General features: G+C 41.9%; 3 protein-coding genes across 5 annotated transcripts in view; 1 reads left to right on the forward strand and 2 right to left on the reverse strand.

Annotated features, from left to right (window-relative positions):
• Positions 1–1,367: 1,367 nt before the first annotated feature.
• Positions 1,368–21,245, forward strand: LOC121574056 (ubiquitin-like domain-containing CTD phosphatase 1). 3 transcript variants are annotated; one of them, XM_041886618.2, is made up of 12 exons: positions 1,368–1,561; positions 2,088–2,262; positions 2,524–2,615; positions 2,728–2,813; positions 3,134–3,249; positions 3,445–3,543; positions 3,628–3,665; positions 5,781–5,879; positions 5,991–6,107; positions 8,887–9,014; positions 20,577–20,745; positions 21,177–21,245. In XM_041886618.2, exons 2-11 carry the CDS (start codon positions 2,109–2,111, stop codon positions 20,707–20,709), a joined length of 1,062 nt encoding a protein of 353 aa, XP_041742552.1. In that variant the 5' UTR covers positions 1,368–1,561; positions 2,088–2,108; the 3' UTR covers positions 20,710–20,745; positions 21,177–21,245. The 3 variants fall into 3 exon arrangements, with proteins under 3 accessions (XP_041742552.1, XP_041742553.1, XP_041742551.1); XM_041886619.1 differs by lacking the exons at positions 20,577–20,745; positions 21,177–21,245 and adding an exon at positions 9,160–9,922; XM_041886617.2 differs by lacking the exons at positions 1,368–1,561; positions 21,177–21,245 and adding an exon at positions 1,783–1,863 and having other exon boundaries at positions 20,577–20,709.
• Positions 13,874–16,536, reverse strand: LOC121574057 (interleukin-12 subunit beta-like). Its single transcript, XM_041886620.1, has 9 exons — positions 16,495–16,536; positions 16,252–16,348; positions 15,779–16,057; positions 15,583–15,688; positions 15,175–15,341; positions 14,819–14,970; positions 14,397–14,527; positions 14,231–14,261; positions 13,874–14,127 (listed from the first exon to the last, which is right to left on the reverse strand). Exons 2-9 carry the CDS (start codon positions 16,346–16,348, stop codon positions 14,110–14,112), a joined length of 981 nt encoding a protein of 326 aa, XP_041742554.1. The 5' UTR covers positions 16,495–16,536; the 3' UTR covers positions 13,874–14,109.
• Positions 21,226–24,817, reverse strand: part of LOC121574058 (ubiquitin domain-containing protein 2-like) — a 52,978-nt gene continuing 49,386 nt past the window's right edge. The window contains exon 3 of the mRNA XM_041886621.2: positions 21,226–23,257. Coding sequence (XP_041742555.1) covers positions 22,800–23,257 — 458 coding nt within the window. The 3' untranslated portion in view covers positions 21,226–22,799. The remainder of the gene's footprint in view (positions 23,258–24,817) is intronic.

Consider the following 24,817-nt stretch of genomic DNA (forward strand, 5'->3'; position numbering starts at 1 on the left):
GCCTGGGTCTTAGCCACCGACAGAGGGTAGACGCGGCTAAGCAGCGGCGCAGATCCTTCTAGCAGGTCGATGGCACAGTCCCAGGGGCGACGAGGAGGTAGACAGGTGGCTTGGGTCTTGGAGAACACCTCCCGGAGATCCTGGTAAACCTCCGGGATGTCAGGCTAGAGGGCAACTACAGGACTCTCAACCGACGTGGAACCACAGGGCAAGGGAAAGCAGGTCCTCTGGCATCCGGGTGCCTAGTCGATGATTTCCATCCTCGACCAGGAGATGGTGGGGTCATGGTGCCAAGCTTATGATCATTACATTTACATTTTTACATTTTAGTCATTTAGCAGACGCTCTTATCCAGAGCGACTTACAGTTAGTGAATACATATTTTTTTATACTGGCCCCCCGTGGGAATCGAACCCACAACCCTGGCATTGCAAACGCCATGCTCTATCAACTGAGCTACATCCCTGCCGGCCATTCCCTCCCCTACCCTGGACGACGCTGGGCCAATTGTGCGCCGCCCATGAGTCTCCCGGTCGCGGCCGGCTGCGACAGAGCCTGGATTCAATCCAGGATCTCTAGTGGCACAGTTAGCACTGCGATGCAGTGCCTTAGACCACTGCGCCACTCAGGAGTACATAATGCATAATGCAGCAGTGTGTAGGAGGGAGATTCCATAATGTGAAAATTGTGCAGGAAAGCATGGGACAAAATAATGTGTTGTATCAGTGAAATAAGTGGTATTTGTGTTAACTGTAGGGGTGCCCATGTTGCTGGGATCAGAAGTGTCCGGTGTGAGAGAGGCAGGTTGAGTTTGCCAGGGACAGAGTTGTACAGAAGGTGTCATATGCTGAGGCAGTGAAGAAAGTAGAGGAAGGGATCAAGGGTGAAGGATCCTAAGAGGCTTACGTGAGTAGTATACTTTTTCCAGTACAGAGTGATAGGCCTACAAATGAAATGGCTTCAGTAAGGTTGGTTTTTAGAGTTCATTGTCATGGTTATCAACTGTACTGCAGGAATGGAACATAAGTCACAGAAAATAGGTGTTGTGGTGGCAGCTGCAGAGAAGTACTTGAGATTACGAGATTTTACAGCAGAAGAGTTACAGGGGTTGTTGAATGGTATTGTAGGATCAGATAGGGTTAAAATCATGGAATGGGTGTTGGGTTTTTAATGAGTGTAGGGTTAGTTGGCATCGTAATCTTTTGTATTACAAATTATAATTGATTTATACTCCAGTCCAGTTGGTGGCGGTAATGCAACATTATATTGGAGTCCAACCGCCGTTAAACCCTACCAAAGCAGAAGAAGATCCCTTGCTAGTTGTCTCCATCTGTCGGTATTTTAGTAGTACACCACTCACAGGAAGTTGCAAACCAAGCGCGCTTGGTAACAAACCGGGCCGGGCATCATTGGGAGAAAGGAATAACTGCTGATTAATCAACGCTGAATGAAACTGAGTTTTAAGAAATCTCTTCTTTATTAATTTATTCCCCATCGTAGGTAGTACGTGTTCCTGTGCACCACGTAAACGAAGGGCTTTGTGGCACAGCGCAATTTTTAGGTATGAATGCGCATCTGGTTGTCTGTGCTCTTCTACAAATAGCCTAGCAACACACAGTCCATATGGCAGGCCTTTGAATTAGCGTGCTAGCTAGCTCGAGCTGGATGAATGAGCGACACGAATGTTCTTTTTTTGTTACTATTGCCAGCTTGTTAGTCATGCCAGACAGTATGTGCATTTTTGCAATCATAATTAATCAGTTTTTGTCTGAGTGATTGATTAGTTACGGCTAATTGCAAGCTACCTAGCTAACGTCTAGCTTACTTACTGCATGGATTGGGCTGAATGTTGCAACTACAAAGGTACTGTAGTGATTAATCTACGCTAGCTAGCTAGATAACCTAGTTAGCTACTTAGGTTAGGGATGGCCAAAGCTAGCTAACATATGGAAGCTTTATTAAACTTCATTTAGAACTTGTTTTCATTGCAAAGTTAAGGAAGCCTTACATTTCCATTAGATTGCTATCCTGTCATGGTGTCTAGATGTAGGTAGCTAGCTGATGGTTTGCAGTCTAATCTCTTGCAGGTGTCTGAGGTTTGCACCAGCATGTCTGTGTCTGTGATCATTAAATGGGGTGGGCAGGAGTACTCCATCAGTGCACTCTCTGAAGAGGACACGGTGCTGGACCTCAAGCAGTCTATCAAGTCCCTGACAGGGGTTCTTCCTGAGAGACAGAAACTCCTAGGACTAAAAGTCAAAGGTAAGACCTAGCTGATGGACTCAAACGTCTCTCATCATTTGCTGTGATAGCTGTCGATAATAGGCTGCTATTTAGCCGTAAAGCATGGCGATACCTTATTCATTCTCGATTTGGAAGACACCGGTGTCTTCTAAACTCCCATCGCTAGTTGCAGGTGGAACGTTCGAATGTAAAAAATGCCACCATTGTGGACTTCTGCCTTTGTCTGAGTTGTCTTGACAGCTGAGTCATTATGTGTTAATGGTTCTCTCTCTTTCCCAGGTAAACCAGCAGAGGATGAAGTGAAGCTGGGCTCACTCAAGCTGAAGCCCAATACCAAGATCATGATGATGGGCAGCAGAGAGGAGAGTCTGGTGGGTTCCTCTTCCTTCCACTCCAGAAGTTTACCAGAAGCAATGTCATATATTTAGCATGTCAAAGACCTAGGCCTCATAACACTCAATCGCTTTGTTTTGTTTTGTGAAGGAAGACGTTTTAGCACCTCCCCCAGAGAACGATGACGTTGTCAATGACTTTGACATTGAAGAAGAGGTGATTGAAGTAGAAAACAGGTATAGTAGGACTTTGCAGAGACAACTCATGTAGCTTCAGTAATACAACATTTTACATTTTAGTCATTTAGCGGACGCTCTTATCCAGAGCGACTTACAGTTAGTGAGTGCATACATTTTTCATACCGGCCCCCCGTGGGAATCGAACCCACAACCCTGGCGTTGCAAGCGCCATGCTCTACCAACTGAGCTACAGGATGAAAAAACAAGTAATTGATTCGGCTCCAACTTTGCTTGACACTATGGTACTTTTTCTAAGGTGTCTCATAGTCGGTTCAATGTCTTATTTTAACTTTATGCCATGCGCTTTGCTGCTTTAGAGAGGAGAATTTGGCCAAGATAGCCCGCCGTGTCAAAGACTACAAAGTGGAGGAGATGAATCCACCCAGGGAAGGAAAGAGGCTGCTAGTACTAGATGTGGACTACACATTGTTTGGTGAGTAGGAAGACCATCAAAACTGCCCTGGGCACTGCTGTTTCGGCTGGTCAAATGCATAATTACACCATTTCAAACTGTGAAACATTTTAGATTTTGTTTAAGAATTTGTATTATTATTGAAAGATTTTATATCCTTGTAGTGCTGTTCTTCAAACTTTTGAGCGTTTTCCTCTGTGATTTGTTTAATTCCAGATCACAAGTCATGTGCAGAGACGGGACAAGAGCTCATGAGGCCTTTTCTACACGAGTTCTTGACCTCTGCGTACGAAGACTATGACATTGTCATTTGGTGTAAGTACCAAACTCCTTGTTTTGATTTTGTAAATGTAAAGTTCACGTTAACTTGCCCTAATTGTTTTTTTCTTCTTCTTCTAGCTGCCACAAGTATGAAGTGGATTGATGCTAAAATGAAAGTATGTATTCCCTTCTGAAAGGTTGATTTTGTATCTTTCTCAATTAAAGGGAATTTGCCAAAATGTTCAACTTCATATTCATCATCTCCAGCATCAACCCAACATCACCATATGTGAAAATTGAAAGTTTCTATGTTTTGTAGTAAAAAAGATGGAGGAAGATAAGTGTTTCCAACCAATTAGTAGAATATTAGTAGGCAATAGTCTACTCATAATTAGTTACAATCACAATCTACACCGATGATGTCATTGGAAACACTTATCTTCCTCTATCTTTTTTACTACAAAAATAGAAACATTTTCACGTGTTGATTTTGGGGTGGTGCTGGAGATGATGAACATGAAGTGGCATATATATATATTTTTAATGTTCTGTTAATGTGTTGCCACTTCATGGCCAGAAGAGGGCAATGTTTCCCAAAGAGTTTTCACAGCATGTAAACCTCCATTGAGAACATTATCAAATTTTATGTCATACATTTACATTTACGTCATTTAGCAGACGCTCTTATCCAGAGCGACTTACAGTTAGTGCATACATTATTTAATTTTTTCATACTGGCCCCCCGTGGGAATCAAACCCACAACCATAGCGTTGCAAACGCCATGCTCTACCAACTGAGCTACATCCCTGCCGGCCATTCCCTCCCCTACCCTGGACGACGCTGGGCCAATTGTGCGCCGCCCCATGGATACACGTGTTTAGCAGATGTTATAGCGGGTATAGCGAAATGCTTGTTCTTCTAGCTCCGACAGTGCAGTAATATCTAAAAATGTCACAACATATACCCAATACACACAAAACTAGTAAGGAATGGGATTTAAGAATATATACATATATGGACAAGTAATGACAGAGCGGCATTGACTAAGATACAGTAGAATATTATAGAATAGAATGCAGTATATACATATGAGATGAGTAGTGCAAGATATGTAAACATTATAAAAGTGACTAGTGTTCAATTTCTTAAAGCGGCTAGTGATTTCAATAGGCAGCAGCAGCCTCTAATGTGCTAGTGATGGCTATTTAACAGTCTGATGGCCTTGAGATAGAAGCTGTTTTTCATTCTCTCTGTCCCAGCTTTGATGCACCTGTACTGACCTCGCCTTCTGGATGATAGCGGGGTGAACAGGCAGTGGCTCGGGTGGTTGATGTCCTTGATGATTTTTTTGGCCTTCCTGTGAAATCGGGTGCTGGATATGTCTTGGAGGGCGGGTAGTTTGCCCCCGGTAATGCTTTCGGCAGACTGCACCACCCTCTGGAGAGCCCTGTGGTTGTGGGCGGTGCAGTTGCCATACCAGGCGGTGATACAGCCCGACAGGATTCTCTCAATTGTGCATCTGTAAAAGTTTTAGGCTATGCTGAATTTCTTCAGCCTCCTGAGGTTGAAGTGGCTCTGTTGCGCCTTCTTCACCACACTGTCTGCGTGGGTGGACCATTTCAGTTTGTCGGTGATGTGTACGCCAAGGAACTTGAAGCTTTCCACCTTCTCCACTGCGGTCCCGTCGATGTGGATAGGGGGGTGCACTCTCTGCTGTTTCCTGAAGTCCATGATCATCTCCTTTGTTTTGTTGATGTTGAGTGAGAGGTTATTTTCCTGGCACCACACTCCTAGAGCCCTCATATCCTCCCTGTAGGCTGTCTCGTCATTGTTGGTAATCAAGCCTACTACTGTTGTGTCGTATGCAAACTTGATGATTGAGTTGGAGGCGTGCTTGGCCACGCAGTCATGGGTGAACAGGGAGTACAGGAGGGGGCTGAGCACACACCCTTGTGGGGCCCAAGTGTTGAGGATCAGCGAAGTGGAGATGTTGTTTCCTACCTTCACCACCTGGGGGCGGCCCGTCAGGAAGTCCAGGACCCAGTTGCACAGGGCGGGGTTCAGACCCAGGGTCTCGAGCTTAATGATGAGCTTGGAGGGTGCTATGGTGTTGAATGCTGAGCTATAGTCAATGAACAGCATTCTTACATAGGTATTCCTCTTGTCCAGATGGGATAGGGCAGCAGTGATTTAATAGCCTGTATTGACCTATAGTGTAGAGCATCAGATCAGATGTTGCCTTCCTGTTGTGGTGTATGTGACCGTCTCGCCGTGCCCTCTGGTTTCTCAGGAGCTGGGAGTGACAGACAACCCCAACTACAAGATCACCTTCATGCTGGACAGTGCAGCCATGATCACAGTGCACACGCCTAAGAGGGGTGTAGTGGAGGTGAGTCGGCCTACACTGGAGCATACAACCTCATAAATCCCACTGATTCATGTCCCATTCGCCTGATGTAACTGTGTCTCAAGTTAGTCTGTCCTGTTGGGTGTGTTTCAGGTGAAGCCTCTCGGGGTGATATGGGGCAAGTACAGTGAGTTCTACAGCAAGAAGAACACCATCATGTTCGACGACATTGGCAGAAATTTCCTAATGAACCCACAGAACGGACTGAAGGTAAGTTATGGTAAAACGTCCATTAATTTAATATATCGGGTGTTTATTTGCTTCAACCGCGGTTGTTGGAGACAGGCACGTATTGGAGACTGGCATTTATTACCATCCGAGGTGTGGAAAGTCCAGCCCACCCTATTATGATTTGGCCATGGGGCACAGAGAACAGTGTGCTGTTTTATAGCTAAACTCATGCTAATCTACATCCCCCCATGAGGCTGAAAGAAAACGTTGTCAGTTTTAAAGCAAATTTACAGTAATTCTAAACATTTAACATTTTGGCATGTCTTATGTCTTCATATGCTATCTGGGAGGGGGAGGGGGCCCACAACCCCCCCAAAAAAAAAATATCCATTAAAAAGTCACCAGAGCTGACCATTTCAGTCGTTCTACAATAGAATTACCCCGGGTACCCCGAGCGGGAGGGGGTTCCCCACCCCCCTGTTACAAACATGTCCTGAGGAAACACTAAATACTAGGGCTGGGAATTGCCATGGACCTCACGATACAATATTATCACAATACTTAGATGCCGATAGAATATGTATTGGGATTCTACAGTGCCTTTTGGAAAGTATTCAGATTTTGTTACGTTACATCCTTATTCTAAAATTGATTAAATAAATAAAACATCCTCAGCAATCTACACATAATACCCCATAATGACAGAGCGAAAACAGGTTTTTAGACATTTTTGCAAATGTATTAAAAATAAAAAACATACCTTATTTACATAATAATTCAGACCCTTTGCTATGAGATTAGAAATTGAGCTCCGGTGCATCCTGTTTCCATTGATCATCCTTGAGATGTTTCTACAACTTGGAGTCCACCTATGGTAAATTCAGTTGATTGGACATGATTTGGAAAGGCACACCTGTCTATGTAAGGTCCCACAGTTGACAGTGCATGTCAGAGCAAAAACCAAGCCATGAGGTCGAAGGAATTGTCCGTAGAGCTCCAAGACAGCGTTGTGTCGAGGCACAAATCTGGGGAAGGGTACCAAAAAATTTCTGCAGCATTGAAGGTCCCTAAGAACACAGTGGCCTCCATCATTCTTAAATGGAAGAAGTTTGGAACAACCAAGACTCTTCCCTAGAGCTGGCCGCCCGGCCAAACTGAGCATTCGGGGGAGAAGGGCCTTGGTCAGGGAGGTGACCAAGATCCCGATGGTCACTCTGACAGAGCTCTAGAGTTCCTCTGGAGATGGGAGAACCTTCCAGAAGGACAACCATCTCTGTAGCACTCCACCAATCAGGCCTTTATGGTAGAGTGGCCAGACGGAAGCCACTCCTCAGTAAAAGGCACATGACAGTCCGCTTGGAGTTTGCCAAAAGGCACCTAAAGACTCTCAGACCATGAGAAACAAGATTCTCTGGTCTGATGAAACCAAGATTGAACTCTTTGGCCTAAATACCAAGCGTCACATCTGGAGGAAACCTGGCACCATCCCTACGGTGAAGCATGATGGTGACAGCATCATGCTGTGGGGATGTTTTTCAGCGGCAGGGACTGGGAGACTAGTCAGGATCGAGGCAAAGCTGAACGGAGAAAAGTACAAAGAGATCCTTAATGAAAACCTGCTCCAGAGCGCTCAGGACCTCAGACTGGGGTGAAGGTTCAACTTCCAACAGGACAACGACCCTAAGCACACAGCAACGACAACGTAGGAGTGGCTTCGGGACAAATCTCTGAATGTCCTAGAGGGGCCCAGCCAGAGCCTGGACTTGAACCCGATCTAACATCTCTGGAGAGACCTGAAAATAGCTGTGCAGCGACACTCCCCATCCAGCTTGAGAGGATCTGCAGAGAAGAATGGGAGAAACTTCCCAAATACAGGTGTGCCACGCTTGTAGTGTCATACCCAAGAAGAATCGATGCTGTAATCGCTGCCGAAGTTGCTTCAACAAAGTACTGAGTAAAGGGTATGAATACTTATGTAAATGTAATATTTCATTTTTTTAAAAATTATAAATTAGCAAAAACCTGTTTTTGCTTTGTCATTATGGGGTATTTTGTGTAGATTGCTGAGGGGATAAAAAAAAAATATACATTTTAGAATAAGGCTGTAACGTAACAAATTGAATACTTTCCGAAGGCAATGTATTTGTATTGCGATGAGATCCTGTGGTTTTATTGCGATTCGATGTTCCAAACATATTGCTCACCATATGTCTGCTGCAGAGGGAAGTCATGAAAATATTTGCTGAAAAAAATAATTGGCTCCTTATTTAAAAAGGTGGAGAACAAGCTATGAAGAGTTTTGGTGCAGGTACAGTCAACTAGCGCAAAAAAAATATTGCAATATTGTCAAAAATAATATCCAGATATGGAATTATCGATTTTGTAAAAGAAAAAAAACATCTGTCACTACTGAATAACACCATTTTGGCTTTAGAACGTATTGCAAATATTACCAAAGGGGTGAAGTAATCAGTTCTCCTCACTGGTTACATGGACAGAATTGCGTTTTGACATGTAGGGACCAAATCATTCAGCACATGGTAGAGATGCTTTGAAATTCCACTGGAACAGTCCAGCAAAATGCATGGAAGCGTAATTACACTTCATTGGACCCAGTGCTTATTAGAGGCTGGCGTTTATTTGCTAAAATGTGATGGCCGGCCATTATAAGAGACCAGCGTTAGTTTGACACTCTGCGTTTTAATGGACGTTTTACAGTAAGTTACCCTACCAAAGCCTACTTGAGTCTTCGAGTTGACAGTTGTCATTATGGTGTGAATTTTTATAGAAGCCATTTTCAATGTTTTTTCTCCCTTAGATTCGTCCATTCATGAAAGCGCACTTAAACCGTGAGAAAGACAAAGAGCTCTTCAAACTGTCTCAGTATCTTAAAGAGATTTCCAAACTGGAGGACTTCTCAAGTCTCAACCATAAGCATTGGGAGAGGTAAGGTTACTGAAATATTATTCTGCAACTAACTCCAGCTTAGCATACCTTCCTGTTTTTTTACTATTTCAATACTGACCATTTATCTGAGTGAGTAGTTGGTAGATGACGCTAGCTTTGTGACTGTTGCGGTGTATGTCTGCAGGTATCTGTCAAAGAAACAGAGCCAGTGAGAGCATTGTTGTGGATATGTGAAGGGATCGTCCAGGAATCAGGAACAGTGCTGGACACTGAAGCCCTCGCCAAACTACTACTGCCAGTTTCTGACTGGGAGCAGTATCCCATTGTATGGCTTGTTCTTTGACTTCTGTTCTTCCCCCTCATCTCTGAAATTCTTTAACTTCAGTATAACAGTTCTGTCATGTATCCATAAACCGGGAGACACACGGTAAATGCTGTACGCATACCGGTACACAGTTTACATTCAATGGTTTTTGTTAGGTTTCACCCAATCGCTCTTTCAGAGTAGTGACTCTATCATCTGTAGCTATGACACTTAAACTCAGTTATACGAACATGAGTTTGTTCTATACTGATACCGTTGCATATTCTCTTTCTCTACACTCCCCCTGGTTCTCTCCCCTATGGCACCATACCTAGTAGAGATGGTGAAGCTAGCACAGGAAGTGAGTTTTACTGAGTGCACTGACACTGAGGTGGAGACAGACAGGTTACTTAACTAACCAGTGAGGTGGATTCGACCTCTATTAGGATGGTGACATCCATATGCTGCTGTCACAGAGGTCATTTCAGAAGGACACGGAAGATGTTGTCCATCAGGCAGTTTAGTTTATCTCATTGTGTACTGACATCAGCAATGCCTGCCTTGAAATAAAATATACAGTGACTTCAGAAAGTATTCAAACCCTTGACTTTTTCCACATTTTGTTGTTACAGCCTGAATTTAAAATGGATTACATTTAGATTCTGTCACTGGCCTACACACAACACCCCATAATGTCGAAGTGGAATTACTTTTTTTTGGTTTTACAAATTAATTAAAAAAGAAAAGCTGAAATATCTTGAGTCAATAAGTATTCAACCCCTTTGTTATGACAAGCCTAAATAAGTTCAGGAGTAAAAATGTGCTTAACAAGTCACATAAGTTGCGTTGACTGTGTGCAATAATAGTGTTTAACATGGTTTCTGAATGACTACCTCATCGCTGTACCCCACACAAACAATTATCTGTAAGGTCCCTCAGTCGAGCAGTAAATTTCAAACACAGATTCAACCACAAAGCACCTATTGGTAGATGGGTAAAAATAATAATAAGTAGACATTGAATATCCCTTTGAGCATGGTGAAGTTATTAACTACACTTTGGATGTTGTATCAATACACCCAGTCACTACAAAGATACAGGCTCAGTTGCCGGAGAGGAAGGAAACCGCTCAGGGATTTCACCATTAGGCCAAAGGTGACTTTAAAACAGTTAGAGTTCAATGGCTGTGATAGGAGAACTGAGGATGGATCAACATTGTAGTTCTCCACAATACTAACCTAAATAACATAGTCAAAAGAAAGAAGCCTGTGCTGAATAAAAATATTCCAAAACATGCATCCTGTTTGCAATAAGGCACTGCAAAAATACAACTGCAAAGAAATGAACACATCACTGAGTACCACTCTTCATATTTTCAAGCATGGCGGTGGCTGCATCATGTTATGAGTATGCTTGTCATCGGCAAGGACTAGGAGTTTTTTAGGATAAAAATAAACGGAATAGAGCTAATCAAAGGCAAAATCCTAGAGGAAAACCTGGCTCAGTCTGCTTTCCAGCAGACACTGGGAGACAATTTTGGACAATTACCTAAAACACAAGGCCAAATATACACTGCAGTTGCTTACCAAGACAACATTGAATGTTCCTGAGTGGCCTAGTTACAGTTTTGACTAAAATCGGCTTGAAAATCTATGGAAGACTTGAAAATGGCTGTCAACAACTGACTTGACAGCTTGAATAATTTTAAAAAGAACAATCCAGATCTGCAAAGCTCTTAGACTTACCCAGAAAGACTCTCAGCTGTGTAATTGCTGTCAAAGGCATTGACTCAGCGGGTTGAATACTTATGTAATCACTATGGAATGTCAAAGTGGAAGAAATATTGTAACATTAAAAAATAAAATACGTGTGTGTGTATGTATGTATGTATGTATGTATGTGTGTATATATATATATATATATATATATTTATATATATACTGATGTAGAATTAAAAAAAAATCCACTTTGACATGAGAGTATTTTGTGTAGATCATTGACAAAAAAATTACAATGAAATCCATTTGAATCCCATTTTGTAAAACAACTAAATGTGGAAGAAGTCTAGGGGTGTGAATACTTTCTGAAGGCACTGTCTCTGCGCATGGCTAGACAGTATTTTGTTATTATGCATTTGACTGAACTTTGATTTGAACTGAACTCTTTTGTCATATTCTCAGGCAACTATTAAGGCCACTGAAGTTAATGAACCAAACTCTACTTGTGGTAGAATGACTGAAAACAAGTTGGAAAAAGGCACTTATATTGTTATTGGGAGTGGGTGGGACAATTTTAAAGGCATTGCATTAGACTCAGCCCAAGCACTAGACACTAGACTCACCTCAAATTCTTGTACAAGGTTTATTTGTAAATAGAATTGTCTTTTTTTCAGTTGGATAGTTGAAAGAAGGGATATGGTTCTGAACATTGAGTCAAATACATATGTATCTGTTACTAGTATTCTCTTTAAGAGGCAAATGAACAGTCTTTGACAGTATTTAGGTTAATTCAAAATTTGCCAACATTTGCTTTATCCATTGGCTGTAACACTAGAGCATCAATGCTCTCACGTCATCCTGCAAAGTTATGCAATAATCTAAAGATCAACTGCTATCAGAGGAAATTAATAAATGTCAGGGTTTACAGTTATTTTCTGTTTTGGATTGTCAAATATTTATTTTACAGACTAATTTACTACATTGTTTTCTTGTAAAAAATATGTTTTGCTACCTTCATGTCAGGTGGCAAAGGTCAATGTATATAAGCATTTCAGTTGTCAAATTAAGGTACTATCACAGAGTTTCTAAACCGAGGCGCAACATCGCGAGCTTCTGGGAACGCTTGCGAAACAGAACAAACAGACCAGGCACGGGTTTGAGAAGTCAATGAGAGAAGTGAAAAATGATTCCTTAGTTAATTTTCTCAATATCTAAAGGCACAACCTAGATTCGTGCCAATGTCTTAAGTATTTGAACATGTTATTACTCCAACCTTGTGAAAATGACAAACTGACACATTTTCGTCAAAAACAACTTTATATCGAAGGAGTGCCTTTGATTTGACGGTCTGCACATGCGCGAGTAGACCTGATGACGTGTTTCTACACATGAGCTTAGCTAGCCAAAGTCGCCATGACATTACCTATAAGTGTGATGGGGGATTTCAATTGGAGAAGCAGTTTTAGCCTATCTTCATACTGTACTGTCTTTGGTACCAAGCTGTGTGTGCCATGCATCTTAGGCACTGAATACACACTTTGCTAACTGACATACAGTATGTATGGTAAATCATGTCTATGGCTGAAGCAGTACTTTTCAAACTATTTGTTTTGTTCTCAGCTTGTCATATTTCTTACCTCAGTTAAGTTTGCTTCACAATAAGCTGATTTGTAAAAGATGAGAGAACCATCACATTTGTTGTGTCCTGTGAGATTTCATTTGCACACTCCCCTATGTATTTATTTGGACAGTGAAACTAAAATGTTTCATTTGGCTCTATACTCCAGCATTTTGGATTTGAGATGAAATGTTTTATATTATTGCGACACTGCATAATGTGACCTTTTATTTGAGGGTATTTTCATACATATCTGTTTTACCGTTTAAAAATGAAAGCACTTTATGTACTGGTCCTCTGTAGCTCAGCTGGTAGAGCACGGCGCTTGTAACGCCAAGGTAGTGGGTTCGATCCCCGGGACCACCCATACACAAAAATGTATGCACGCATGACTAAGTCGCTTTGGATAAAAGCGTCTGCTAAATGGCATATTATTATTATATATTATAGTCGTCCCCCCCCCAATCCCATTTGAAGGTGAGGGTGTCATAAGTATTTGGACAAATTCACTTGTTTAGTATTTGGTCCCATATTCCTAGCACGCAATGACTACATCAAGTTTGTGACTCTACAAACTTGTTGGATGATTTGTATGTTTTGGTTGTGTTTCGATTATGTTGTGTACAATATAAATTCATCAAATTCATCCAAAAAGTGTACAGTCACAAGCTTGATGTAGTCATGGCATGCTAGGAATATAGGACCAAATACAAAACTTTTGACAATTTAATACACTCAGTGAATTTGTCCAAATACTTATGACCCTTTCAAATGGGGGGACTAGATACATAAAGTGCATTCATTCCTAAATGGTAAAACAGAAAACACCCTCAACTAAAAGGTGACATTCTGTGCTGTCACCTCATAAAGCATTTCCTCTCAAATCCAAAATGCTTGAGTATAGTGCCAAATTAAAAGTTATAGTTTCACTGTCCAAGTACGTAGGGGAGTGTGTCAGACAACGTGAACATGTTTTTAACAAGTGGACACCGGATTCCTGTTGTGAACATATCCTGACTGTAAATAAAAGATTACACTTTTTACAAAAATTGCTTTTCTGGTCAGATTTTTATACCCAGTCATCTTGTCAGTTTCATTAGTGTAACCATTATAAATACTCACCTGTTATATTCAAGTTTCTTGAAAAGTAATCTATGTGAATACTTTGTTGATTCAGATGCAAACAAATTAACGTGAGCATGAATTTTATTTTTGCGTCTATTTAATAATTTAAGTAAACATCTTCATGCTACAGCAATGAAAACCATCTTGGATAAGAGATGAATAACATCAATAATGGTGTAATTACATTTCAGAATTGTATAAATAAATATAAAGTTTGCCTTACATTCAAATCACAACAATCATAGTATACTAGCTACATTCCATAACTTGTCTTCAGTATAATGTAAAATATTTGTTTATGTACAGTGACCAGACTATTCCATATTTGGATGTATTGGTTGAAGCTGAGTGATGGTATGTTGTCGGTCTTCATCTGGGTTTGCTTACCTTTTTACAATAAAGAGACAGAAATTAGACATTTTTCTACAAACAACATAAATTGAAAAATTGTGAAATGTTTTTATTTATGGGTGATAAGGAGCCATCAAACCTGTAAATGTTTCTTGGGTTTATTCTTCACCCTGTTGTACAAAGACATGTCAGCCACAAACCTTTAATCTCTTCACAGTTTAGTGCTGTTGAAATTTTTACATTCTTAAACTACTAATGAAGTTGTGTATTAGAGGGCAGGACACAGTGAAAATGTCTAGACTCACTCATGATGGGTCCATTGGCTCCATTGGGAGTCAACCAGGTCATCCTTTGCCCGGAGGCAGAAACGATATTTATTGTGGCGGGGACGAACTGTGAATTTTGTTTCATTTATGTTGGTTTCACTTATAAACACCTATCAAAGAGGAGAGAGGGTACCATCACCTTACATTTACATCATTTAGCAGAAGCTCTTATCCAGAGCGACTTAGAGGAGCAATTAAGGTTAAGTGCCTTGCTCAAAGGGACATCACACATTTCACATAGCCAGCTCGGAGATTCGAACCAGCGACCTTTCAGTTACTGGTCAAACAATCTTAACCGCTAGGCTACCTGCCGCCCTACCTTAGACAGACCAGCCATGTATCACAGACTAGTGTCAATCAAGACACATTGAGGATTCCAAGGATAAAATCATTGCTTATACCTGTTCCTTAGAGTCACAGCTTGCCCCCTGGTGGACCACTTTGACTCGGAACGTGAGGGGGAAGTAAGGCCATGGGCGGCTCCACGTCGCTGGGTACTCCCACTGAAATGTGTTCCCCTCCACCTTGGTGATGTGGATCTTGTCTGGCTTCACTGAGGAGGGAGAGCAGACAGAACCAATATTTCTGAAGGGTTAAATTGGATGGAGGCCATATTAATCAATATACTGTACAGCATGTCTACATACAGCAAGGATGAAATGAGATGTACTGTATATTAACTTATACCTGTATGATGTGACATTGCTATTTCCAGCGAATGAGTGCGGAGCACACGTGAACCCTGGCCTTACTGTACCTATTTCTCGGATGTAGAAGGGTGTGATGGTGTATTCCTCTAGGAGGTCATTGCTCCTGAAGTATACAGTGAGGTCAATGCGGGACACCTCCTCAGCAAAGGGGCAGCTATCCCGGTCCTGACAGGTCAGGCCTGCACCATCACTGTCTACGGAGCAGGAGATGGGGCTGGATGAGGGACACAAATCTCCTGGTTAGCCTTGGTGCTTTCTCTCTCTGAAAGAAGCCTCAGGTCCAAACATAACAAATCAAAAGCTCGTCACAGGGAGACAATGGAGAAAGCATTTGCGCTGTGTTTCAATTGCGACTCACATCATTCATGTGACAAGATCAAATGATGTAAACACAAGTACATGAAAGCAGACTATTGTTTCTATTTACTGTCCATTGCGTGTGTTTGAAGACTTACCGTCCTACTTGGACAAAAACAACAGCTGCTGACATCCGATGCTCAGTCTTCTTCCAAGAGCAATGAAATATTCCACTGTAATTTTTTGCCAAACATCTTATGTACTCTGGGTAAAAAGAGAAACCAAATGAAAAAATGATTCTCTGATTATATCTTTCTTTCTCTCACACACACACACACACACACACTCACTCACCATCTTCATCTGTGTCATGTGACTTCTCCAGGACGCATCGTCTGTTGGGTGATTGTATGTCTTGCACCAGCACCAGAGTGTGGTTGAGGTAGACTCCAGCAGCGTTGTGGCAGCTGTAGTTCCCTCCCATCATACTCTCCACTTTCACCCTGATCTGGTTTCCTTGTCCTACATGCTTACTGCCTTTCCTCCATATCACCTCTGTGTCCAGATAGTCCCCACAGCTCAGAGGGACCTGCGTCTCAGTGAAGACCCTTCGATCCACCTTGACGACAAGCACTGGGACCACATGACCACCACTGTTTTAGTATAGCCTCCACGTTTAAATACGTTTTATTCAAATGTTTGAATTTCATTGGTCTCCCACATATGAATATTATGAGAGCAGAAGTTATATAATCAGAAGTAGATAGTGTGTCTGTAAAGAGAAGTAGACATAGGTAAAGATGAGAGATAAATAGACAAACAGTCACCATTTGGCATGAGAGTCTCAATGGTCTCTGTCCCATGTTGGCTGCTTGATGCCACATGTAGGAGAAGATACAGGACGTTGAGTCGTAACATGTTCATCTGGCAGAAAGAAAATCAAGAGTACTTTAAGTTCATGTCTATCGATATCTATTGTATCTAAATGTTAAGGACGTTCTCCTGAACCAGACAAAGTCAAATATACTCTAATCAACAGGCTATACTGTAGTAGTATGTGCATATCTTACCTTGATAATGAGATATAAGCAGAGTGTGAGCCTGGCTGGAGTGTAGTGCTGTCATGTTGACCCAGACAGTATTTATATATCAGTGGAACAGAAGTAAAGAGACTCAAAATAAAAAGTCCCACCTGCCAGCTTAGAGGAACTGACCTATTAGTATTTTTTTAAATAGGATTTGAGAATGTGTGGTCAGTTTAAAGGACCAATGGAGCCGTTTCTATCTCTATATCAAATCTTTTCTGGGTAACAATTACTTACTGTGATTGTTTTCAATTAAAATGGTCAAAAAGAAACAAAATAGCTTCCCAGCAAAGAGCAATTTCTCAAGCAAGAATTTTGACAGGACTGTCTGGGAGCAGGGGCGTCATGCACCCCAAAAATCTGAGGGGGCACAAAATGCATGAAGATGGCTGGGGGGTGGTCCATAGGAGATAGGCCCCTCCGTCCGGAAGTTGGAGACTTTTGCATTTCTCAAACACCTGAAACAACTTTTTCCTGCAATCTAGAGCCATAATCATAATGCTTAATTTTATGTACAAAACATGTATATTTTTCTGCATATCTAAGCATTCCTCTTCAACTGTCTATCTTTTTAAAGAAACTAAATATGCTTCTCTGCACCTCTGCTAAAATCTGGGTAAAAGATTGAAAGGAATGTGAGTCTTATTCAGTACATTTAGTAATTTCTTGCTTTTCTAAAGTCTACCAACCTAAGATAGTTTGACAAGCTGGCTACTCTAACTTGATTGATAGCCTGAAATGGCTTCATGGTAGCTAGTTATGAGGTTGGGAGATTGGTACAAAAAGAATGGGCAGGTAGCAATTAGTATTACAGAGTAGTCCATCCCACCCAAAACAGGCTGCAATTAAAGGTGGTCTTTTCAAACAGCTCTTATACTAAAAGGACATTAGCATAATTTTCACATTTCACAATAAAATCACATTTTTAACTGCACTGGACCTTTAAGTAAGAACTAGACTGCTGAATGGGGGGGGTCTATTTCTGCAACTTCTGTGGTATGGTGACTGATGTCACTACCTGAGAGGAACGTAGTAGTGATGCAATCCAGTCATCTGCCATGAGAGCGAATGACCAAGCATCCCAAGATCCCATACTAGTATCTCTTTTTGCATGGGCATGACTTTGTTCTAACTGTGTGTGGGCTACATCCTAGCTGTGCTATCAAATGACAAGTCAGGTTTGCACCCAGACTTTAGACAACATTTGTGCGAAGTGACGTTAGGAAAGGAATCCAGGACGTACAGTAGGAGACTGAGACTAAAGAGGACAAAGAGATTAAGGGGAACAGGAAATAGTTGGGTTGAGGTGAGAATCACATAACGCTGGCTACCGAGTATCTACCTACGCTCGGGAACAAAAACAGGGAACTGTGTCTGAGGTTCAAGCTGACCGCCTCAGGTTCATTGTGATGTAAAACATGTGAAAGTATTCCTGGATGTGTACCTAATAGCTATATACTGTATAAGTATACAGTGGGGGGGAAAAAATATTTAGTCAGCCACCAATGGTGCAAGTTCTCCCACTTAAAAAGATGAGAGAGGCCTGTAATTTTCATCGTAGGTACACATCAACTATGACAGACAAAATGAGGGAAAAAAATCCAGAAAATCACATTGTAGGATTTTTAATGAATTTATTTGCAAATTATGGTGGAAAATAAGTATTTGGTCAATAACAAAAGTTTCTCAATACTTTGTTATATACCCTTTGTTGGCAATGACACAGGTCAAACGTTTTCTGTAAGTCTTCACAAGGTTTTCACACACTGTTGCTGGTATTTTGGCCCATTCCTCTATGCAGATCTCCTCTAGAGCAGTGATGTTTTGGGGCTGTCGCTGGGCAACACAGACTTTCAACTCCCTCCAAAGATTTTCTATGGGGTTGAGATCTGGAGACTGGCTAGGCCACTCCAGGACCTTGAAATGCTTCTTACGAAGCCACTCCTTCGTTGCCCGGGCGGTGTGTTTGGGATCATTGTCATGCTGAAAGACCCAGCCATGTTTCATCTTCAATGCCCTTGCTGATGGAAGGAGGTTTTCACTCAAAATCTCACGATACATGGCCCCATTCATTCTTTCCTTTACAAGGATCAGTCGTCCTGGTCCCTTTGCAGAAAAACAGCCCCAAAGCATGATGTTTCTACACCTTGTGAAGACTTACAGAAAACGTTTGACCTGTGTCATTGCCAACAAAGGGTATATAACAAAGTATTGAGAAACTTTTGTTATTGACCAAATACTTATTTTCCACCATAATTTGTAAATAAATTCATAAAAAATCCTACAATGTGATTTTCTGGAAAAGAAATGCTCATTTTGTCTGTCATAGTTGACGTGTACCTATGATGAAAATTACAGGCCTCTCTCATCTTTTTAAGTGGGAGAACTTGCACAATTGGTGGCTGACTAAATACTTTTTTCCCCCACTGTAATTGCAAAAGGGTTTTCTAATGATAAACTTGGATTAGCAAACACAACGTGCCATTGGAACACAGGACTGATGGTTGCTGATAATGGGCCTCTGTACGCCTATGTAGATATTCCATTAAAAATCAGCCATTTCCAGCTACAATAGCCATTTACAACATTAACAATGTCTACACTGTATTTCTGATCAATTTGATGTTATTTTAATGGACAAAAGAATTGCTTTTCTTTCGAAAACAAGGACATTTCTAAGTGACCCCAAACTTTTGAACGGTAGTGTATTTAGCCACATGCTTTGATAGAGCATAAATCAAATCCACAGTTCCACTTCAGTTCCCCCTCATCTATCAAACTCTTTAGTCATACAGCTCTCACATAGGTTACCTCAGTATGGGACACTGGTTAGAAAATATTCCATATCCACACTTATATCTCAAATAAGCTAATTAACGGTTGTCTTCACTTAGACACTTCATATCATTGTGTAATTGGTTTTTGAATAACATATCCATGGACACTGTGCAAACCAATTCAGAGTCTAATTAACATAATCAGAATGGATGTTTTCATGGTAAAGACCCCTGACAAATCAAATTGTGATTGCCTTATGAAACGAGCGGGACTGAATCTCTCTCTGTGTGCCCCATTTGAGCCATGTTGGCTTCATATGTTAGAACCATTGGGATGCAGTATAGAGTTCATTAGCAGCAGTAGCATCCTCCCCCAGATGAGATGGCCTACTAATTAGCCTAGCGTTGGCATGTTGATTAGATATGACATCCGTTTACAGAGGAATGGATTACACCATCAGACTAATTGCAAGGGAGAGGCTGAGAGCATTATAGTCTTTCTCAATGACTTCCTCTGAGACGTTGCTGTCAGAGTGCCTCTCTCAATCTCATATACTAGAATTAATGTCACATTTTATTTCATAAAAACTGATTACATTGTTTGGCTTCCTATAGCTGGATTCAGGGACATTATTGTCGCAGAGGATTGTATCATAGCATAGGGTGAATGTGTTATGATACATGTGCTGTTTTGGGTCTACTGAGAAATAGAAAAATGCATTATTGTGAGCCCCACACCCCTGAATATAAGTAGGTAGCAGTACAATGTGAAAAACTAAAAAAAACATTGATGAGAACAAACTTCCTACAATATTGCTTAAATATCAGCGCATCAGCTCTTGGTTTCCCCTCCTTTATACATCATACCAGCCTTTCACATGGGCATGGAAAATTCACCATGCTGTTATCTGACTAATATGATGTAGTAAAAGTATGAAAACATTACAAGGCGAAAGGTTCACAAGCTAAACAACTCATAATTTATGGCTGACAGCAGACTTCCTCCAGCAGGAAATGACTGATAGTCTCCTGTTCTAACCTTTTTTAAAACCAGGATTAGATCCATGGGCTGACTCATGGACAGGAGAGTGGATGGTGGTTTGGGTGCCATGGGTGCCCAGGAAAATGAGTAAATACACAGAATATCTAGTCTTCCAAACATGGACATGAGGTCCATCTCTCTCTCGACTGTGATACAATAAAGTGATTTACTCTCTGTCAGCAGATGAAAGGAAATATGGAACCACACTCACAAAGCTGCTTCCCTGTTTTTCATTGTCTTTCCAATAGGTGGAATCCCACAGGGGAAGTGGAGGACATTTCTTCCTCCACAGCTGCAGACGTGGGTCAATATCCTCTAAACCCACAACAACAAAATGCCAGCGTACTCAAACTCAAACTCTATCTGGGTCGAGGTCATTAGGCACGAAATGGGAGAATTTGTCTGGACATGGGGGAGGTACCTACATTTTACAGTTTTGTCATTCTATTTTCAAATCATGTTATTATTTCATATATTTTTTGGTGATCAGGCCACACTGAGGGCCAGCGATTATTACAGACACATGATAATCTGAAGTACCCAAAAGGGCCACTAAATGTCTTGTGATAGATTACATAAAATCCTTGCCAAAATTCTGGTAGTTTACTGGTAAACTTAGAAAGTTTCCAGTAATATACCCTCCCCTTGCAACCCTATTCTTCACATGTGTGATATAGAATCTACAGCTAGTCTTTTAATTCAAGTGTTTTTAAAAACTGTAAAGTACCCTCTGTACAGGATAGGTCATATTACATGGAACCTAGAATTTCCAAATAGGCTGGTTCTGTTCTTCAAACATGACTCCAATTCCATTCTGTTCTGCTTTTACTTTTTAACTGAAACCCCAGAGGCCCTTCTATTCCCAAGAACTGATCCAATGAAATGAGAGAGACATTGTGGAGTACAAATTTTGGTCCATTTAATTAAAAACATTCTATTTCAAAATATGCAACTGGGTTTCTGAATTTCATTTTTCATGAATAAGTCTTGATGTGCATTAACACACACAAAGAGAGAAGCAGAATAATGAACTACAGGAGGAGGACAAGACCTCTGGTGTGATTTATGTCCACACTCCACAGTACAACCCCTAGAGACCTGCTAAAGTTGTAACCTCTTCTTAGTATGTTCTGAGGTCTGCCTCATCACCAGAAGATATTGTACACATGAACATAGCTGTACATCCAACACTTTCTCTCGACAACCTCTCAAACATGCATTTACTCTCTATTTCTCTATCACACACACGCACACAAATTGATTACACACTGCTCTGATAAGTATCTTAAAGTATAGTGAAGCAGAATTTCTAAACACAGTGCCATTCAAAAGTTTGCGATGACACCTCATCCCAGCACATTCAGTTTGTACAACATTGTCCTTTTTAAGTTCTACACAGGTTATAACTGGAAACCTACTGGTGCATACAGTCAAACGGAGAGTGAGAGTGTCAAGTTTACATGATGGGATGTTTACTGGAGAATGAGAAGGGAACTAATCTGCCGCAGTGACGGCCTAACTTCACAAACCAAGATCGGAACTAAAAGTTATAGTCCACAACATGTGATTCATCTACTTAAGAAGAGTTGACTGGCGGAGCTACATGTAATGTCTGCAGAAAGAAGCTACAGGTCAAAACTGCTACAGGTAAGGTGCATAACAAACAAAGCAATAGAAGGACTGACCGCTGACTGACTTGAAGCTACAGAGGAGATGGAGAGCAGGCAGGCAGGTAGGAGGTTCTGGAACATCGACACAGTCCTCCAAATCAATACAGAATCATCCTTGACAAAGACAAGGACTAAAATGCAACAGCAGTGAAATCAAAACAATAGTAGAAACAATGCAAAATGAAAAAGTTGTTACTGTCTATTCTTCCCCGTTCCTTATAGTTTCCCCAGATCTGCATTTTTTTGGTTGTTCAGTTTCCACTAAAAGCAAGACAAGTTTTTGAAAATAGTTTTTGAAAAAGGTTGATTTGTTAAAAGCCAGGTTGGCAGGTGGTCCTGTCTTGTGGTGGAGTCTCTTCCTGCTCCTGGTTAGTTGTCTTCAGTCGAGGAGGCGGAGTCTTCCTGCTCCTGCTGAGACACAGACACACCCCAGCTGCTATCCCAGCATGCCTTGCAGAATAACCTCCCCATCCCGTCGAGGAGGGAGAAGAAGAGACAGGGAGGGAATACAGCTTAACAAACCCTCACAACTGTAAACAAACCCTTTCAATGACCACACAGCTCGGCTCAGCTCACCTTGGTTCTCTAGTCCTGTTCCAGCCCCTTTAAAGACACGTGTTTAACCCTCTACCTCCTTAGCTCCTTCACACACACACACACACACACACACCCCTTACCCACAAACCATCTCAACACAAACACACACTTCCACCCTTCTCTCTTTCGCTCTCTTAGACAAGCTGGTCCTCCCATTGTGGTCCTCTCCCTTCCTGCATGCGTGCCCTGTCCGGGTGCCAGGCACTAGTTTTCCACGGGCGTTGGGTCCTGGGGTAGCATGACGGGCGTGGCTGGTGTGGGGGCGGGCGGTGCCTGGGTGGGCAGGGGGGCGGGCGGCTGGCTGACGATCACCTGCACCACGTAGTCCCTGGAGATCTTCAGCTCCTCCAGCTTCATCTTGTCTGTGAGCGGCCGGCCCGAGAAGAACCAGCGTTGGGTGGCCGCCGCCACGCCCTCCACCGCCTGCAGCCGCCGCTTCATGTGCTGCACCGTGTCCGTGGTCCTCACCGCCAGGCGCAGGTCCCGGCCCGTGGACAGGCGCAGGCGCAGCTGGCACTCATGGCCCTCGCTGGGGGGCGGCTCGCTGACCTCCAGACTCTCCAGGTCACTCTTCTCCTCGATAATGTTGACGGGTGGAGACAGGCAGTAGACTGGCAGCTGGTAGCGGTTCCCCAGCTCGTCATAACACTCCGTCAGTGCGCCTGCAGGGGGACACAGAGGGACAGAGGAACAAAGTCACTCACTGAACAGGACAGACCATTGACTTCTGATTATTCACTCAGTCTGACCTAGTCAGTTCAAAATCCTTCCCTCATATTCAGAGGTCTGTGAATGACGTCTTTTCATCAGCTTTGCTCGATAACTTTCTAGCGATTGCATTTCTAGTGAAATTACGTTTCCCTGACTCTCAATCGCTCTCTCTCTGCTCTTATTTTGAAAATTATGCCATATATATCTATCTATCTATCTATCTATCTATCTATCTATCTATCTATATATATATATATATATATATATATATATATATATATTTTAATGTGCATCTTGATGGAATGTTGAGTTTGACCAAAAGGATGCGTGTGACAGAGTGAACCAGTGGAACACTATACAGCCTAAACAGACACAGGCAAGTATCCCTCAGTCAAGTGTATAATAATATAATATAATGTAGTAGTGACACTGTGGCTGCTCCTCCTTGTGAATGGCCTGGAAGTGAGAGTGGAGAGTGAGAGTAGAAAAGAGAGAAGCGAGAGAGAGGAGAGAGGGGAAATGGAGAGAGATAGAGAGAAATTAGTGTTTAGTTTAGGATCCCAAGTAGCGACTGCAGATGCAGACGCTACTTTTCCTGGGGTCCACATAAAACGTACAAATACGCAACAAAGTACAGAACAGTTATAGCTAGACAAGAAAAACATAAGATACTACATGAAATGCAAAAAAAATAAAATAAGAGTTACATATTGGAAAGACACCAAGAGACAAAAAACTATTTACATACTATTCATAAATACAGTACATATCATTATGTACATTGCATTCAGAAAGTATTTAGACCCTTTGAATTTTTCCACACTGTTACATTACAGCCTTATTCTAAAATTGATTAAATTGTTTTTTTCCCCCCTCATTAATCTACACACACACACACACACACACACACACACACACAATACCCCATAATGACAAAAGCAAAAACAGGTTTTTTAGACATTTTTGCAAATTTCTTAAAAAGAAAAAACTGAAATATCACATTTATATAAGTATTCAGACCTTTTACTCAGTACTTTGTTGAAGCACCTTTGGCAGCGATTACAGCCGAGTCTTCTTGGGTATGACGCTACAAGCTTGGCACACCTGTATTTGGTGAGTTTCTCCCATTCTTCTCTGCAGAACCTCTCAAGCGCTGTCAGGTGGATGGGGAGCATTGCTGCATAGCTATTTTCAGGTCTCTCCAGAGATGTTCGATCGGGTTCTGGGCTCTGGCTGGGCCACTCAAGGACATTCAGACTTATCCCGAAGCCAGTCCGGCGTTGTCTTGGCTGTGTGCTTAGGGTTGCCGTCCGGTTGGAAGGTGAACCTTCGCCCCAGTCTGAGGTCCTGACGCTCTGGAGCAGGTTTACATCAAGGACCTCTCTGTACTTTGATCCGTTCATCTTTCCCTCAATCCTGACTAGTCCCCCAGTCCCAGACGCTGAAAAACATCCCCACAGCATGATGCTGCCACCACCATGATTCACCATAGCCCAAGCGGGCTGTCTTTT

The sequence above is a fragment of the Coregonus clupeaformis genome, chromosome 9 (genome assembly GCF_020615455.1).
Source record: "Coregonus clupeaformis isolate EN_2021a chromosome 9, ASM2061545v1, whole genome shotgun sequence".
NCBI classification, from domain to species: Eukaryota; Metazoa; Chordata; class Actinopteri; order Salmoniformes; family Salmonidae; genus Coregonus; species Coregonus clupeaformis.

Bases quoted from the DNA above. Each gene is read 5' to 3' on its own strand.
- LOC121574056 (XM_041886618.2), top strand. From the start codon at position 2,109: ATGTCTGTGTCTGTGATCATTAAATGGGGTGGGCAGGAGTACTCCATC. The intron at 3,544-3,627 runs GTAAGTACCAAA...TTCTTCTTCTAG, and splicing joins CTATGACATTGTCATTTGGT to CTGCCACAAGTATGAAGTGG. The intron at 9,015-20,576 runs GTAAGGTTACTG...TCTTTCCAATAG, and splicing joins AACCATAAGCATTGGGAGAG to GTGGAATCCCACAGGGGAAG.
- LOC121574057 (XM_041886620.1), bottom strand. From the start codon at position 16,348: ATGAACATGTTACGACTCAACGTCCTGTATCTTCTCCTACATGTGGCA. The intron at 14,971-15,174 runs GTACAGTAAGGC...CTCCCTCCTCAG, and splicing joins CTTCTACATCCGAGAAATAG to TGAAGCCAGACAAGATCCAC. The intron at 14,262-14,396 runs GTGAGTCTAGAC...TTTGTACAACAG, and splicing joins AGCCAATGGACCCATCATGA to GGTGAAGAATAAACCCAAGA.